The 16,287-nt window shown below is 50.8% G+C and overlaps 2 protein-coding genes across 8 annotated transcripts in view; one reads left to right on the plus strand and one right to left on the minus strand.

Moving 5' to 3' along the window:
• The window catches only part of LOC140716474 (N(6)-adenosine-methyltransferase subunit METTL3-like), a 93,748-nt gene that overhangs the window by 10,679 nt on the left and 66,782 nt on the right, over positions 1 to 16,287 (minus strand). For 2 of the 3 annotated variants that reach the window (XM_073029234.1, XM_073029237.1), the window contains one exon: positions 3,837 to 4,045. The exons of the other annotated variant lie outside the window; for it this stretch is intronic. Coding sequence is in view for 1 of the 2 variants with exons in the window: in XM_073029237.1 (XP_072885338.1) it covers positions 3,837 to 4,045 (209 nt within the window). In the remaining variant the exon portion in view is untranslated. The remainder of the gene's footprint in view (positions 1 to 3,836; positions 4,046 to 16,287) is intronic. 3 annotated transcript variants of the gene reach the window in all.
• LOC140716471 (uncharacterized) overlaps positions 8,293 to 16,287 on the plus strand; it is a 33,238-nt gene continuing 25,243 nt past the window's right edge. For all 5 annotated transcript variants that reach the window (XM_073029227.1, XM_073029228.1, XM_073029231.1 and 2 more), the window contains exons 1-2: positions 8,293 to 8,430; positions 9,771 to 10,154. In XM_073029227.1, coding sequence (XP_072885328.1) covers positions 8,385 to 8,430; positions 9,771 to 10,154 — 430 coding nt within the window. In that variant the 5' untranslated portion in view covers positions 8,293 to 8,384. The remainder of the gene's footprint in view (positions 8,431 to 9,770; positions 10,155 to 16,287) is intronic.

Genomic DNA, 16,287 nt, shown 5'->3' on the forward strand with positions numbered 1-16,287 from the left:
CTCTCACTGATAAGAGTGTTCTATCCCCCTCTCTCCCTGATAAGAGTGCTCTATCCCCCCCTCTCACTGATAAGAGTGTTCTATCCCCCTCTCTCCCTGATAAGAGTGCTCTATCCCCCCTCTCTCTGATAAGAGTGCTCTATTCCCCTCTCTCCCGGATAAGAGTGCTCTATCCCCCTCTCTCACTGATAAGAGTGTTCTATCCCCCTCTCTCCCGGATAAGAGTGTTCTATCCCCCTCTCTCACTGATAAGAGTGCTCTATCCCCCTCTCTCCCTGATAAGAGTGTTCTATCCCCCCTCTCTCACTGATAAGAGTGCTCTATCCCCTTCTCTCACTGATAAGTGTTCTATCCCCCCTCTCTCACTGATAAGAGTGCTCTATCCCCTTCTCTCACTGATAAGAGTGCTCTATCCCCCTCTCTCACTGATAAGTGTTCTATCCCCCCTCTCTCACTGATAAGAGTGCTCTATCCCCCTCTCTCCCGGATAAGAGTGCTCTATCCCCTTCTCTCACTGATAAGAGTGTTCTATCCCCCCTCTCTCACTGATAAGAGTGTTCTATCCCCCCTCTCACTGATAAGAGTGTTCTATCCCCCTCTCTCCCTGATAAGAGTGCTCTATCCCCCCCTCTCACTGATAAGAGTGTTCTATCCCCCTCTCTCCCTGATAAGAGTGCTCTATCCCCCCTCTCACTGATAAGAGTGCTCTATTCCCCTCTCTCCCGGATAAGAGTGCTCTATCCCCCTCTCTCACTGATAAGAGTGTTCTATCCTCCTCTCTCCCGGATAAGAGTGTTCTATCCCCCTCTCTCACTGATAAGAGTGCTCTATCCCCCTCTCTCCCTGATAAGAGTGTTCTATCCCCCCTCTCTCACTGATAAGAGTGCTCTATCCCCTTATCTCACTGATAAGAGTGTTCTATCCCCCCTCTCTCACTGATAAGAGTGCTCTATCCCCTTCTCTCACTGATAAGAGTGCTCTATCCCCCTCTCTCACTGATAAGTGTTCTATCCCCCCTCTCTCACTGATAAGAGTGCTCTATCCCCCTCTCTCCCGGATAAGAGTGCTCTATCCCCTTCTCTCACTGATAAGAGTGTTCTATCCCCCCTCTCTCACTGATAAGAGTGTTCTATCCCCCCTCTCACTGATAAGAGTGTTCTATCCCCCTCTCTCCCGGATAAGAGTGCTCTATCCCCCTCTCTCACTGATAAGTGTTCTATCCCCCCTCTCTCACTGATAAGAGTGCTCTATCCCCCTCTCTCCCGGATAAGAGTGCTCTATCCCCCTCTCTCCCTGATAAGAGTGCTCTATCCCCTTCTCTCACTGATAAGAGTGTTCTATCCCCCCTCTCTCACTGATAAGAGTGCTCTATCCCCCTCTCTCCCTGATAAGAGTGCTCTATCCCCCCTCTCTCACTGATAAGAGTGCTCTATCCCCTTCTCTCACTGATAAGAGTGTTCTATCCCCCCTCTCTCACTGATAAGAGTGTTCTATCCCCCCTCTCACTGATAAGAGTGTTCTATCCCCCTCTCTCCCGGATAAGAGTGCTCTATCCCCCTCTCTCACTGATAAGTGTTCTATCCCCCCTCTCTCACTGATAAGAGTGCTCTATCCCCTTCTCTCACTGATAAGAGTGTCCTATCCCCCCTCTCTCACTGATAAGAGTGTTCTATCCCCCCTCTCACTGATAAGAGTGTTCTATCCCCCTCTCTCACTGATACGTGTTCTATCCCCCCTCTCTCACTGATAAGAGTGTTCTATCCCCCTCTCTCCCGGATAAGAGTGCTCTATCCCCCTCTCTCACTGATAAGTGTTCTATCCCCCCTCTCTCACTGATAAGAGTGCTCTATCCCCCTCTCTCCCGGATAAGAGTGCTCTATCCCCCTCTCTCCCTGATAAGAGTGCTCTATCCCCTTCTCTCACTGATAAGAGTGTTCTATCCCCCCTCTCTCACTGATAAGAGTGCTCTATCCCCCTCTCTCCCTGATAAGAGTGCTCTATCCCCCCTCTCTCACTGATAAGAGTGCTCTATCCCCTTCTCTCACTGATAAGAGTGTTCTATCACCCCTCTCTCACTGATAAGAGTGTTCTATCCCCCTCTCTCACTGATAAGAGTGTTCTATCCCCCCTCTCTCCCTGATAAGAGTGCTCAACCCCCCACTCTCCCTGATAAGAGTGTTCTATCCCCCTCTCTCACTGATAAGAGTGTTCTATCCCCCTCTCTCCCTGATAAGTGTTCTATCCCCCTCTCTCACTGATAAGAGTGCTCTATCCCCCTCTCTCACTGATAAGAGTGTTCTATCCCCCTCTCTCACTGATAAGAGTGCTCTATCCCCCTCTCTCCCTGATAAGAGTGTTCTATCCCCCCTCTCTCCCTGATAAGAGTGTTCTATCCCCCTCTCTCACTGATAAGTGTTCTATCCCCCCTCTCTCCCTGATAAGTGTTCTATCCCCCCTCTCTCCCTGATAAGTGCTCTATCCCCCTCTCTCCCGGATAAGAGTGCTCTATCCCCTTCTCTCACTGATAAGAGTGTTCTATCCCCCCTCTCTCACTGATAAGAGTGTTCTATCCCCCCTCTCACTGATAAGAGTGTTCTATCCCCCTCTCTCACTGATACGTGTTCTATCCCCCCTCTCTCACTGATAAGAGTGTTCTATCCCCCTCTCTCCCAGATAAGAGTGCTCTATCCCCCTCTCTCACTGATAAGTGTTCTATCCCCCCTCTCTCACTGATAAGAGTGCTCTATCCCCCTCTCTCCCGGATAAGAGTGCTCTATCCCCCTCTCTCACTGATAAGAGTGTTCTATCCCCCTCTCTCACTGATAAGAGTGCTCTATCCCCCTCTCTCCCTGATAAGAGTGTTCTATCCCCCCTCTCTCCCTGATAAGAGTGTTCTATCCCCCTCTCTCACTGATAAGTGTTCTATCCCCCCTCTCTCCCTGATAAGTGTTCTATCCCCCCTCTCTCCCTGATAAGTGCTCTATCCCCCTCTCTCCCGGATAAGAGTGCTCTATCCCCTTCTCTCACTGATAAGAGTGTTCTATCCCCCCTCTCTCACTGATAAGAGTGTTCTATCCCCCCTCTCACTGATAAGAGTGTTCTATCCCCCTCTCTCACTGATACGTGTTCTATCCCCCCTCTCTCACTGATAAGAGTGTTCTATCCCCCTCTCTCCCAGATAAGAGTGCTCTATCCCCCTCTCTCACTGATAAGTGTTCTATCCCCCCTCTCTCACTGATAAGAGTGCTCTATCCCCCTCTCTCCCGGATAAGAGTGCTCTATCCCCCTCTCTCCCTGATAAGAGTGCTCTATCCCCTTCTCTCACTGATAAGAGTGTTCTATCCCCCCTCTCTCACTGATAAGAGTGCTCTATCCCCCTCTCTCCCTGATAAGAGTGCTCTATCCCCCCTCTCTCACTGATAAGAGTGCTCTATCCCCCCTCTCTCACTGATAAGAGTGTTCTATCCCCCTCTCTCACTGATAAGAGTGTTCTATCCCCCCTCTCTCCCTGATAAGAGTGCTCAACCCCCCACTCTCCCTGATAAGAGTGTTCTATCCCCCTCTCTCACTGATAAGAGTGTTCTATCCCCCTCTCTCACTGATAAGAGTGCTCTATCCCCCTCTCTCACTGATAAGAGTGTTCTATCCCCCTCTCTCACTGATAAGAGTGCTCTATCCCCCTCTCTCCCTGATAAGAGTGTTCTATCCCCCCTCTCTCCCTGATAAGAGTGTTCTATCCCCCTCTCTCACTGATAAGTGTTCTATCCCCCCTCTCTCCCTGATAAGTGTTCTATCCCCCCTCTCTCCCTGATAAGTGCTCTATCCCCCTCTCTCACCGACAACAAGGCGTTCTGGATGGCAAGCGAGTCGGTGGGCAGAAGCAGAGCCTGGTTGGAGAGGTGCTCGAGCAGCCGCTTCTCGAGGAGGGGGTCGATCTTCTCGTCCTGGTCCAGGCCACTCGGTTTGCTGGGTGGTAGGGCAGCGGGCAGGACTGGGCTGTCACTACGGAGGCCTGCACCCACCCCCTGAACAGTCTCCGTCTGGGCTGCGGAGGCAAAGGCAAGCAGTGGATGAGTGGGGTGTGTATCCAGGTGACCCCATCCCCACCCAGGTCACTCCTGAGAGGGGCCACCATCTATGCCACCTCATCACGGTCCAACAGGATGCACACATGCTCCTTTGGCCCAACCAATCCATGCCATCCAGTACCAAGAAAACACACGTATGTCTTAAGATCATTCTTCCCCTTCTCGTGATCTCTCCAGTCTGCCCCTGCAGACTCCCCCGTCCTCAGTCCCACCACTGTGGCCTCTGACACTCTGCACAGCTGACTCCATAACTCAACACTGTCCTCGACCTCCGGTGTTACCCACACACTCTGCCTCTGCCTGAGGGAACCGCTATCTCTGACTGGGGTAAACTCCTGCTCGGTGACACGGTCCAGCCGTCCACTCACACCTTTCCACCGGTCACAGAGAGCATGGATTCAGGCACTTTGGCCCCTCGAGTCCATGCTGACCACAGGCCCGCCCGGCTAGTCTCAACGCTCTGCATTCAGCTCATCATCCCCGAAGCCCCAACTCTCCATGTCCCTGCCCAAGTGTTTCAAATGACACTGTTGTCCCTGTCTCAATTCCTCCTCTGGCAGCGCTTTCCATAAACTCAAATGGAAATGTTGTCCCTCTCCCCTCTCTCCCTAAATCCATGCCTTCTAGATCTGGATTCCCCTGCCCTGGGGAAGTTACGGTTACTGTCCATTTCAGCTGTGCCTCTCATCATTTTAAACATTTCTCTATGGGTGTCCCCTGTTCTTCTACGTTCCACTGCATGAAGATCTTGCCTGGCCAACCTCTGGACCTGGTAACCTCCTCGTAAATCTTCTCTGCCCTCTTTCCAGGTCAGCCATGTTCTTCCAAAACTGTACACAGTACTGCAAGTGTGGCCTTGCCAGTGCCTTATAACCATATAACAATTACAGCACAGCAACAGGCCACCTCGGCCCTTCTCATCCGTGCCGAACGCTTACTCTCACCTAGTCCCACCGACCCTCACTCAGCCCATAACCCTCCATTCCTTTCCTGTCCATATACCTATCCATTTCTTAAAACTGGACCTTAATATTTCTTAATTTCTTAATAATGAACCTGCCTCTCCACTTCTACTGGAAGCTTGTTCCACACAGCTACCACTCTCTGAGAAAAGAAGTTCCCCCTCGTGATACCTCGAAACTTTTGCTCCTTAACTCTCAACTCATGTCCACTTGTTTGAATCTCCCCTACTCTCAATGGAAAAAGCCTATCCACGTCAACTCTATCTATCCCACTCATAATTTTAAATACCTCTATCAAGTCCCCCCTCAACCTCTTACACTCCAAAGAATAAAGACCTAACTTGTTCAACCTTTCTCTGTAACTTAGGTGCTGAAACCCAGGTAACATTGTAGTAAATCTTCTCTGTACTCTCTTTATTTTGTTGACATCTTTCCTATAATTTAGTGACCAGAACTGTATACAATACAATGCCTTGTACAAACCCTATTTCCAGAAAAGTTGGGATATATTCCAAAATGCAATAAGAACAAAAATCTGTGATATGTTAATTCACGTGAACCTTTATTTAACTGACAAAAGTACAAAGAAAAGATTTTCAATAGTTTTACAGACCAACTTAATTGCATTTTGAAAATATCCCAACTTTTCTGGAAATGGGGTTTGTACATCTGCAACGTAACGTCTTCTCTCCTGAACTCCCTGATGAAAGCCAGCGTGCCAAACATCTTCTCCACCACCCTGTCTCCCTGTGACTCCACTTTCAGGCAGCCATGAACCTGTACCCCTGGGCCCCTGTGTACTATTAGACCCCATAGTACAAGTCCTGCACTGGTTTGACTTTCTAAAATAGAGTCATAGAAAAGCACAGAACTGAAACAGGCCTTTCGGCCCATCTAGTCTGTGCCGAACCATTTAAACCGCTTAATTCTATTGATCTGCAAATAGACTACAGCCCTCCATACCCCTCCCATCCATGTATCGACCCAAACTTCTCTTGAATGTTGAAATCGAAATTGTATGCACCACTTGTGCTGGCAATACGATCCACACCGTCCCATCACACACTCCCGGGGTCAGACACAGAGTGAAACTCCCTCCACACCGTCCCATCACACACTCCCGGGGTCAGACACAGAGTGATACTCCCTCCACACCGTCCCATCACACACTCCCGGGGTCAGACACAGAGTGAATCTCCCTCCACACCGTCCCATCACACACTCCCGGGGTCAGACACAGAGTGAAACTCCCTCCACACCGTCCCATCACACACTCCCGGGGTCAGACACAGAATGAAACTCCCTCCACACTGTCCCATCACACTCTCCCGGGGTCAGACACAGAGTGAATCTCCCTCCACACCATCCCAGGATCACACAGAGAATCTCCCTCCACACCATCCCAGGGTCAGACACAAAGAGAAGCTCCCTCCACACTGTCCCATCACACACTCCCGGGGTCAGACACAGAGTGAATCTCCCTCCACACCGTCCCATCACACACTCCCGGGGTGAGACACAGAGTGAATCTCCCTCCACACCATCCCAGGATCACAGAGAATCTCCCTCCACACCATCCCAGGGTCAGACACAAAGAGAAGCTCCATCCACACCGTCCCAGGGTCAGATGCAGAGTGAAACTCACTCCACCCTGACCCATCACACACTCCTGGGGTCTGAACAACCTTATCCGAGAGCCGAGTGCACACAACTTGAGTCGTCTCTCCTCAACACCCACAATCCCATTCAGGGATGCAAGTAGGAGGTATTTGTATGGGCTGCTGCTCCACACCCTCCACTTCCTTGCCCTTGTCCACCGTCCCGACACACCATGGCAGTCTGTCTTTCCACCTGGAGGTGAGGAGGGTCCCCACTGGGAGTCCCTTTACGAGGGGGTTCTTCCCATGCACCTGGGGGATCTAGGCTGGGGGCTGCTGCATAGAGCGGTGCCCTGCAATAAGTTCTTCACTTTGTACACAGATCTCCCACCCGCATGTCACTTCTGTGGGCTGGAGGAGACCGTGTACCACATGTACCTGGAGTGTGCGAGGCTGCAGCTCCTTTCTGCGTATCTGCGTGGGCTGCTTCTCACCGTCTGGTTGCACTTTAACCCCACCCAATTTATATATGGTCATCCAGTAAGGAGCGGTCATGGAGGGATGAGGATGTCCTTGTGAACTTGCTCCTCGGGCTGGCGAAAACAGCCATCCATGGGTCTTGGAAACGGGTGGCGGGAGGATCTGCCCGGGCAGACTGCCTGGCAATGTTTAGAGGGTATGTACGTGCTCGGGTAAATATTGAAAAGGAACAAGCGCAGTCCACGTCGACCTTAGAGGCATTCTGGGACTGTTGGGCTCCGCAGGGTGGATAAGCTATCATTGATTTAATGTGTAAGTTTGGTTTAATGTGTATTGTCTACTTGTAGTGAAGTAATTGTGTTAGTCACTGTTTTGTATATATTGTATAGCACCAATATTTGTAATAAAGGAATTTTGTAAAAAAATGGGGTCAGACACAGAGTGAAACTCCCTCCTCACAATCCCATCACACACTCCCAGGGTCTGACACAAAGGGATCCCCATTTGTGCTCCGTCTTCTCTTTTATAACCATATAACCATTACAGCACGGAAACAGGCCATCTCAGCCCTTCTAGTCCGTGCTGAACGCTTACTCTCACCTAGTCCCACCGAACTGCACTCAGCCCATAACCCTCCATTCCTTTCCTGTCCATATACCTATCCAATTTTTCCCCCCTGCCATCAGATTTCTGAATGAATGTTCAACTTATGAATGCTACCTCACTGCATTTTTATTCCTGTTTTTGCACTAATTTTATTATTTAATATATACTTACTGTAATTCAGTTTCTTTCTATATTATCGTGTATTGTATTGTGCATTGTAACAAATTTCGTGACATATGCCAGAGATATTAAACCTGTGATTCCCATACATTCCAGGTAAGTCCTGGAACTTACCAGTTAAGTCGCTCAACCTTCTACGCTCCAATGAATAAAGACCTAACTTGTTCAACCTTTCTCTGTAACTTAGGTGCTGAAACCCAGGTAACATTCTAGTAAATCTCCTCTGTACTCTCTCTATTTTGTTGACATCTTTCCTATAATTCGGTGACCAGAACTGTACACAATACTCCAAATTTGGCCTCACCAATGTCAATGTACATTTTGTGCAATGTCAGCTCCCAATGTTTCCTGGATGACTCAGAGCAAGAATCCACATCGCAAAAGTGCCTTCAGAAGTCAGCTGTCTGTCTGCTATCATCAGGCAGTACCACGGTCCTGGGGCTCTGAACACAGAAACTCTTCCCACTAGCATGGCATCAAATATCGTTAAGATCCAGCTCCTTCTCCTCATGGCTGGTAAGGGACCTACTCATTTCCTTCTGATTATATCAGTGTGTTCTCACCCAGAGACGGGAACTGTGCATGGTGCTCCCGGTGTGGGTCTGACCCAGGGATACAGAGATAGGAACTGTGCATGGTGCTCCCGGTGTGGGTCTGACCCAGGGATACAGAGATGGGAACTGTGCATGGTGCTCCCGGTGTGGGTCTGACCCAGGGATACAGAGATAGGAACTGTGCATGGTGCTCCCTGTGTGGGTCTGACCCAGGGATACAGAGATGGGAACTGTGCACCGTGCTCCCAGTGTGGGTCTGACCCAGGGATAGGGAGACGGGAACTGTGCATGGTGCTCCCGGTGTGGGTCTGACCCAGGGATACAGAGATGGGAACTGTGCACCGTGCTCCCAGTGTGGGTCTGACCCAGGGATAGGGAGACGGGAACTGTGCATGGTGCTCCCGGTGTGGGCCTGACCCAGGGATATGGAGATGGGAACTGTGCATGGTGCTCCCGGTGTGGGACTGACCCAGGGATACAGAGATAGGAACTGTGCATGGTGCTCCCTGTGTGCGTCTGACCCACGGATACAGAGACGGGAACTGTGCACGGTGCTCCCAGTGTGGGTCTGACCCAGGGATACAGAGATGGGAACTGTGCACCGTGCTCCCAGTGTGGGTCTGACCCAGGGATAGGGAGACGGGAACTGTGCATGGTGCTCCCGGTGTGGGTCTGACCCAGGGATACAGAGATGGGAACTGTGCACCGTGCTCCCAGTGTGGGTCTGACCCAGGGATAGGGAGATGGGAACTGTGCATGGTGCTCCCGGTGTGGGCCTGACCCAGGGATATGGAGATGGGAACTGTGCATGGTGCTCCCGGTGTGGGACTGACCCAGGGATACAGAGATAGGAACTGTGCATGGTGCTCCCTGTGTGCGTCTGACCCACGGATACAGAGACGGGAACTGTGCACGGTGCTCCCAGTGTGGGTCTGACCCAGGGATACAGAGACGGGAACTGTGCACGGTGCTCCCAGTGTGGGTCTGGCCCAGGGATACAGAGATAGGAACTGTGCATGGTGCTCCCTGTGTGGGTCTGACCCACGGATACAGAGACGGGCACTGTGCACGTTGCTCCCAGTGTGGGTCTGACCCAGGGATACGGAGACGGGAGCTGTGCACGGTGCTCCCAGTGTGGGTCTTACCCAGGGATACAGAGACGGGAACTGTGCACGGTGCTCCCAGTGTGGGTCTGACCCAGGGATACGGAGACGGGAACTGTGTACGGAGCTTCTGGTCTGATCCAGGGATACAGAGATGGGAACTGATGCTGATCACTCCATTTTTTAAAAATCTCTCTAGGCTCCTGCCTGGCTGGAACCAACTTCCGCCTGTCCTCAGCAACGATGGTGGCCACCGAGGGCTCGCCGGTCTCCCTGCAATGCCGGTTCTCCTACCGGCACGACAACCGGTACTTCGTGTGGCTGTACGTGCCACACGGTGGGCAAGGAGCCCTCAGGAAGCTGATGTACTGGGAGCCCGGCTCCCAGCAGCCCATATTCCCAGCCGGGAACACCCACCGTTACCTGGCCACCAAGAACCTCCACCGCGGGACCATGTCCTTGCAGATCAGCCGCACCATGTCCAGCGACGCCAGCCGGTACTTCTGCCAGATCACCGACAACCTCTGGGACGTCAACGCCACAGACTGGTGCGGATGCGGGATCTCCCTCTCCGTCGAGCGCAGTGAGTCTGTTGCCCGCACGCGTTGCCGCGTCTGGGACGGGCATGAATCCAATTGAATTGACTTTGTTCCTTATAACCTTGATCCGCATGGGGAGTAAAAATCTTTACGTTATGTCTCCGTCTAAATGTGCAAAGTGCAACTTATGGCCATTTATAATAAATAGTATGTACAACAGGACACTCAATATAAGATAGAAATACTACTGTGTCAGTCTGATGGCCTGGTGGAAGAAGCTGTCCCGGAGCGTGTTGGTTGGTCCTGGCTTTTATGTTGCGGTACCGCTTCCCGGCTGGAACAGTTTGTGTTTGGGGTGACTCGGGTCCCCAGTGCTCCTTTGGGCCCTTTTCACACACCCGTCTTTGTAGACGTCCTGAATAGAGGGAAGTTCACAACTGCAGATGCGCTGGGTTCTTTGGGAGACCCCTTGCCTGCTGCCCCGTACTGCTGTCACCCGGCACTGCAGGCGCCGTCTATTCGGCCCATACTGTCCCTGCTGAAAATCAGAATCGGGTTTATTACTGTTTTTGTGAAATTTGTTAACTTAGCAGCGGCAGTTCAATGCAATACACAATCTAGCAGAGAGAAAAATATCTGACCTTCGTTCTTTAGGGATGATTGGAAAAATACCAATCTCCACTGACTCCTCAACACTCCCCCAGGAGTCCACCATCACAGAGTGTTCTACCCTTGTACACCGAGGTCCCTCTGTCCCTCCACACTCCCCACCAACACAGAGTGTTCTACCCTTGTATACCGAGGTCCCTCTGTCCCTCGACACTCCCCACCATTCACAGTGTGTTCTACCCTTGTACACCGAGGTCCCTCTGTCCCTCGACACTCCCCACCATTCACAGTGTGTTCTACCCTTGTACACCGAGGTCCCTCTGTCCCTCCACACTCCCCACCATTCACAGAGTGTTCTACCCTTGTATACCGAGGTCCCTCTGTCCCTCGACACTCCCCACCATTCACAGTGTGTTCTACCCTTGTACACCGAGGTCCCTCTGTCCCTCCACACTCCCCACCATTCACAGAGTGTTCTACCCTTGTGTGTTGGTGACTGGCCAAGTGGTTAAGGCATTCATCTATCTGAAGGTCGCTAGTTCGAGCCTTGGCTGAGGCTGCGTGTGTGTCCTTGAGCAAGGCACTTAACCACACATTGCTCTGCGACGACACCGGTGCCAAGCTGTATGTATACCCTTCACTTGTACAACATCGGTGGTGTGGAGAGGGGAGACTTGCAGCTTGGACAACTGGGCAAAAATAACCTTGCCCAGGCTTGTGCCCTGAAACTTTCTATCAAGACTAACGGAGGTCTACACCTCATAAAGATTATTACACAGAGCACTGAGGTAGAACAAGGTAAAGCAGTAACAAGAACGCAGAATAAAGTGTCACAGCCACAGAGAGAGTGCAGTGCAGGTAAAGGATAAGATACAAGATCCTAACGAGGTAGGTTGGGAGGTCAAGGGTCAGTCTTATCGTACCAGACGTCTGTTCAAGTGTCTGATAGCACCGGGGCAGAAGCTGGTCCTTGAGCCTGGTGGCTTGTGCTTTCAGGATTCTGGATCTTCTGCCCGAAGGGAGAACACCCGGGGTAGGTGGGGTCTTTCATTACGTTGGCTGCCTGCGTTTGAGCCACATCAGCCTGTTGTGGCTGTGAATGCAGTCACTGGGAGACGCTGAAGCTGGTGGATATAGAAGCCCTTGTTCTGCACAACAATCAGGCATCATACAGGAGTCACTCTTCGAAGAAGCGGCTCCCCGACCCAACCTTAGATGACATTTTTTTTAGTATGCAGGACGATTTCTATTGATACAATGCATTCATAGTGCTCCTTTTGAGTTACAGATACCTAGATCTTCACACCAACACCCTAGACTGAATGTTAATCACCGCTGTCTCTAAGTTGCCTTCATGCATATGCAGACATTTCAGGTCCATGGTGAGTTTCCTGGTTTGCAATCGACCCCAGTCTGCAGCTCCAGGAAGACCATCGTTCCCAGCTGCATTTTAAACTCAATCTACAATCCACATTCAGGTCTGAAGACAGGTCGGTGTTGAAATTAATATTTGCTTTATTCCATAACTCCAGAATATGCCCTAAGAGGCCTTTCCTGTCATACATTCACACATACCCCTTCAGCCCTACCATGATTGCCATCCAAGCTACCCCCTTCAATCCGTGTTTGGCCCTGATCTCTCTAAACCTTTCCTATCCATGTACGTATCCAAGTCCCCTTTAAATGTCATTAATGTACCTGCCTCAAGCACTTCCTCTGGCAGCTCACTTCATGTTTGGCCAAACTCCTGGGTGAAAAAGCTGCCCCTCGGGTACCTATTCTTGCCCCTCTCACCTCAAACCTGTGGTTAGGAAAGGTCTGGAGGTTCATGGGCCAATGTGAGTCCAGGTTGGCATGGGCCAGTGGGGATCAAGGTTGGGATGGGCCAATGGGAATCTATGTTGGCATGGGCCAGTGGGAATCTAGGTTGGAATGGGCCAGTGGGGATCAAGTTTGGCATGGGCCAATGGGATCTAGGTTGGCATGGGCCAATGGGAATCTAGGTTGGCATGGGCCAGTGGGAATCTAGGTTGGCATGGGCCAATGGGCCTGCTTCCGTGGTGTGTGACCCTGTGTGTCCATAACAGACTCTTCGGCCCATGATCTAGGCCATGCTCTCTTCTCTTCTCGCAGCTGCCATCAGGAGGGAGGTACAGGAGCCTCAGGGATCCACACCACCAGGATCAGGAGCAGTTGCACTCTAGTTTCAGACTACCCTGCCCTGGGGAAAAGTCTCTTATCAACACCCCTCATGGTTTTATAAGCATCAGTATTGTTGTCCCTTGGCTTCCTTCACTCCAGGGGAAATGTCCCAGGCTGTCTGCTGTCTCCCAATAACTCCAGCCCCCAAGTCCATTCTAGGGAGGGTCTTCAAGTGGAGGCAGGGAGTCACATGGCAAAGGAAACCGGGAGACAAACACCAGATGGTCAGGAAACTGGGAAACAGAAACCAGAAACTGGGGAAGATCGTAAACAGAAACTAGAAACTGGCAAAATGGGGAACAGAAACTGGAAACTAGGGAAATAGGCAAACAAAAGTGGCAGAAGGAATACTGCTAGGGAATGTACGATAGTGCATTTAGGTAAAAGGAACAATAGTGTGGACTGTTATCTAAATGGGGAGAAAATCCAAACATCAGAGGTGCAGAGAGACTTGGGGGTCCTCGTGCAAGACTCGTAGAAGGTTTATTCACAGGTTGAGTCTGTGCCAAAGGCGGCAAATGCAATGTTGGCATTCATTTCAAGGGGAATCGAATACAAGACACGGAGATAATGCTGAGCCTGTATAAGACACTAGTCAGGCCGCACTTGGAATATTGTCAACAGTTTTGGGCCCCTTATCTCAGAAAGGATGTGTTGTCACTGGAGAGAGTCCAGAGGAGGTTCACAAGGATGATTCTGGGAATGAAGGGGTTAACACATGAGGAGCGTTTGGCAGCTTTGTGCCTGTACTCACTGGAATTGAGAAGAATGTGTGGAGATCTCACTGAAATGTACCGATTGTTGAAAGGACTAGATAGGGTGGATGTGGAGAGGATGTTTCCTGTGGTGGGGGTATCCAGAACTGGAGGGCACAGCCTCACAATTGAGGGGCGACCTTTCAGAACAAAAGTAAGAAGGCTTTTTTTAAGCCAAAGAGTGGTGAATCTGTGGAATTCTTTGCCACAGACTGTGCTTGGCATGGGGATAGGGAAGGTAGAACAGACGCAAAGTGGAGTTTAATGTCTTACGTCCACATACGTGTACACATAGGCACACGTATGTACAGGTGTAATGAAAAACTTACTTGCTGCGGCATCACAGGCAGGTGGGCAACTGCTCGTTATGCCCCTGGTGTCTCGGGCAGCAACGAAGTTCCTCCATCTCAGTCAGTTGTTGGCCATCTTCTCCATTGTGCCCCAGGTGTGGTTCAGGGTCCTCATTTCCGCCTCTGTGACACGGTGTTGGTCTCCCGTGTTTCCTCCGCCCTTCACAGGCCCGGCGAAGTGCTGTCCTGATGACACAGCTGACTTTCCCCCTCATCACGTGCCTGATCCATCTCCAACGTTTCCTCAGGGTGACTGCAGCCACGTCCTCTCGGTGACACCGAGGGAGTAGGGCGCGGTTGGAGATCTTTCCTGGCCAGAGAACACGGAGGATCTTCCGGAGGCTCGTGGTGTGGAATGACGCCAGCTTGGCAAGGTCATTCTCTGTCACGCTCCAGCATACAGGAGTGTTGAGAGAAGACAGCTCTGGTGCAGCTTCACCTCGGTGTGGACACCGTACTCGGTGACCATCATAGGCACACAGCCTCGCGTATATTCAGGGTGAGGTAGTAAGCTGGTTTTGTGGGAGAAGCCAGAGAGTGGTAGTAGACAGTTGTCTCTCTGACTGGAGACCTGTGACTAGTGGTGTTCCACAGGGATCAGTAATCCTCTCACACCTATCTCCTTGCCTGCCTATCTCCTCCCTCTGGTGCTCCTCCCCCCTTTTCCTTTCTTCCATGGCTTTCTGACCTCTCCTATGAGACTCGCCCTTCCCCAGCCCCGTATCCCTTTCACCAATCAACTTGCCAGCTCTTTACCTCCCAGTTTCACCTTGTGTTTCTCCCTCCCCTACCCCTCCTTTTAAATCCACTTTTTTTTTCTCCAATCTTGGCCTGAAACGTCGACTGTTTACTCTTTTCCACGGATGCTGCCTGGCCTGCTGAGTTCCTCCAGTGTTTTGCTTGGATTTCCAGCATCTGCGGGCTTTCTCCAGTTAGTATTGTGTCCTTTGCTGTTTGTCATCTATATCAACGATCTGGATGATAATGTGTTTAACTGGATCAGCAAGTTTGTGGATGACTCCACGACTGGGGGGGGGGGGGGCAGTCGACAGTGAGGAAGGCTATCATGGCTTGCAGAGGGATCTGCATCAGCTGGAAAATGGGCTGAAAATTGGTAGATGGAATTTAAAGCAGGCGAGTGTGAGGTGTTGCATTTTGGTAGGACCGACCAGGGTTGGTCTTACACAGTGAACGGTAGGGCGCTGAGGAGAGTAGTGGAACAAAGGGATCTGGGACTACAGGTCCATAATTCATTGAAAGTGGCATCACAGGTAGATAGGGTTGTAAAAAAGAGCTTTTGTCAATTTGCCCTTCATATTGAGGATAGGAGATGGGATGTTATGTTGAAATTGAGTAAGACGTTGGTAAGGCCTAATTTGGAGTTTTGTGTGCAGTTTTGGACACCTACCGACAGGAAAGGTGTCAATAAGGTTGAAAGTGTAGAGAAAAATCACCCCATACCCTTTGATGCCCCGGCTAATCAAGAACCTATCTATCTCTGCCTTAAACACACCCAATGACTTTGCCTCCACAGCCGCTCGTGGCAACAAATTCCACAGATTTACCACCCTCTGACTAAAGTAATTTCTCTGCATCACAGTTCTAAAAGGACGTCGTTCAATCCTAAAGTTGTGCCCTCTTCTCCTAGAATTCCCTACCATGGGAAATAACTTTGCCATATCTAATCTGTTCAGGCCTTTTAACATGTGGAATGTTTCGATGAGATCCCCCTCATTCTCCTGAACTCCAAGAGCTGCCAGACGTAAGATGAAATTACAAGGATGTTGCTGGGTCCGGAGGACCTGAGTTAGAAGGAAAGATTGAATAGGTTGGGACTGTATTCTTGAGAGGAGATTTGGTAGAGGTATACAAAATTCTGAGTGGTACAGATAGGGTAAACGCAAGCAGGCTTTTTCCACTGAGGTGGGGTGGGACTCCAACCAGAGGTCATGGGTTAAGGGTGAAAGGTGAAAAGTTTAAGGGGAACATGAGGGGAAACTTCTTCACTCAGAGGGTGGTGAGAGTGTGGAACGAGCTGCCGGCACAAAGTGGTCCATGCGAGCGCGATTTCAACATTTAAGAGAAGTTTGGATAGGTGGCGTGGCGCAGATGGTGGGGATGTTTGACAGTGGGCGTTGCCTTCCTGACGCGACGCCTCCTGTAGATACCACTGATGGTGCGGAGCGACGAGCCCGTTATCCGCCGGGCCAAGAACGCGATGTCCTGCGGCTCCTCGCATTCGAATTGCAACACCAAACTGC

The sequence above is a fragment of the Hemitrygon akajei genome, chromosome 25, assembly GCF_048418815.1.
Source record: "Hemitrygon akajei chromosome 25, sHemAka1.3, whole genome shotgun sequence".
In the NCBI taxonomy this organism is placed as follows: Eukaryota; Metazoa; Chordata; class Chondrichthyes; order Myliobatiformes; family Dasyatidae; genus Hemitrygon; species Hemitrygon akajei.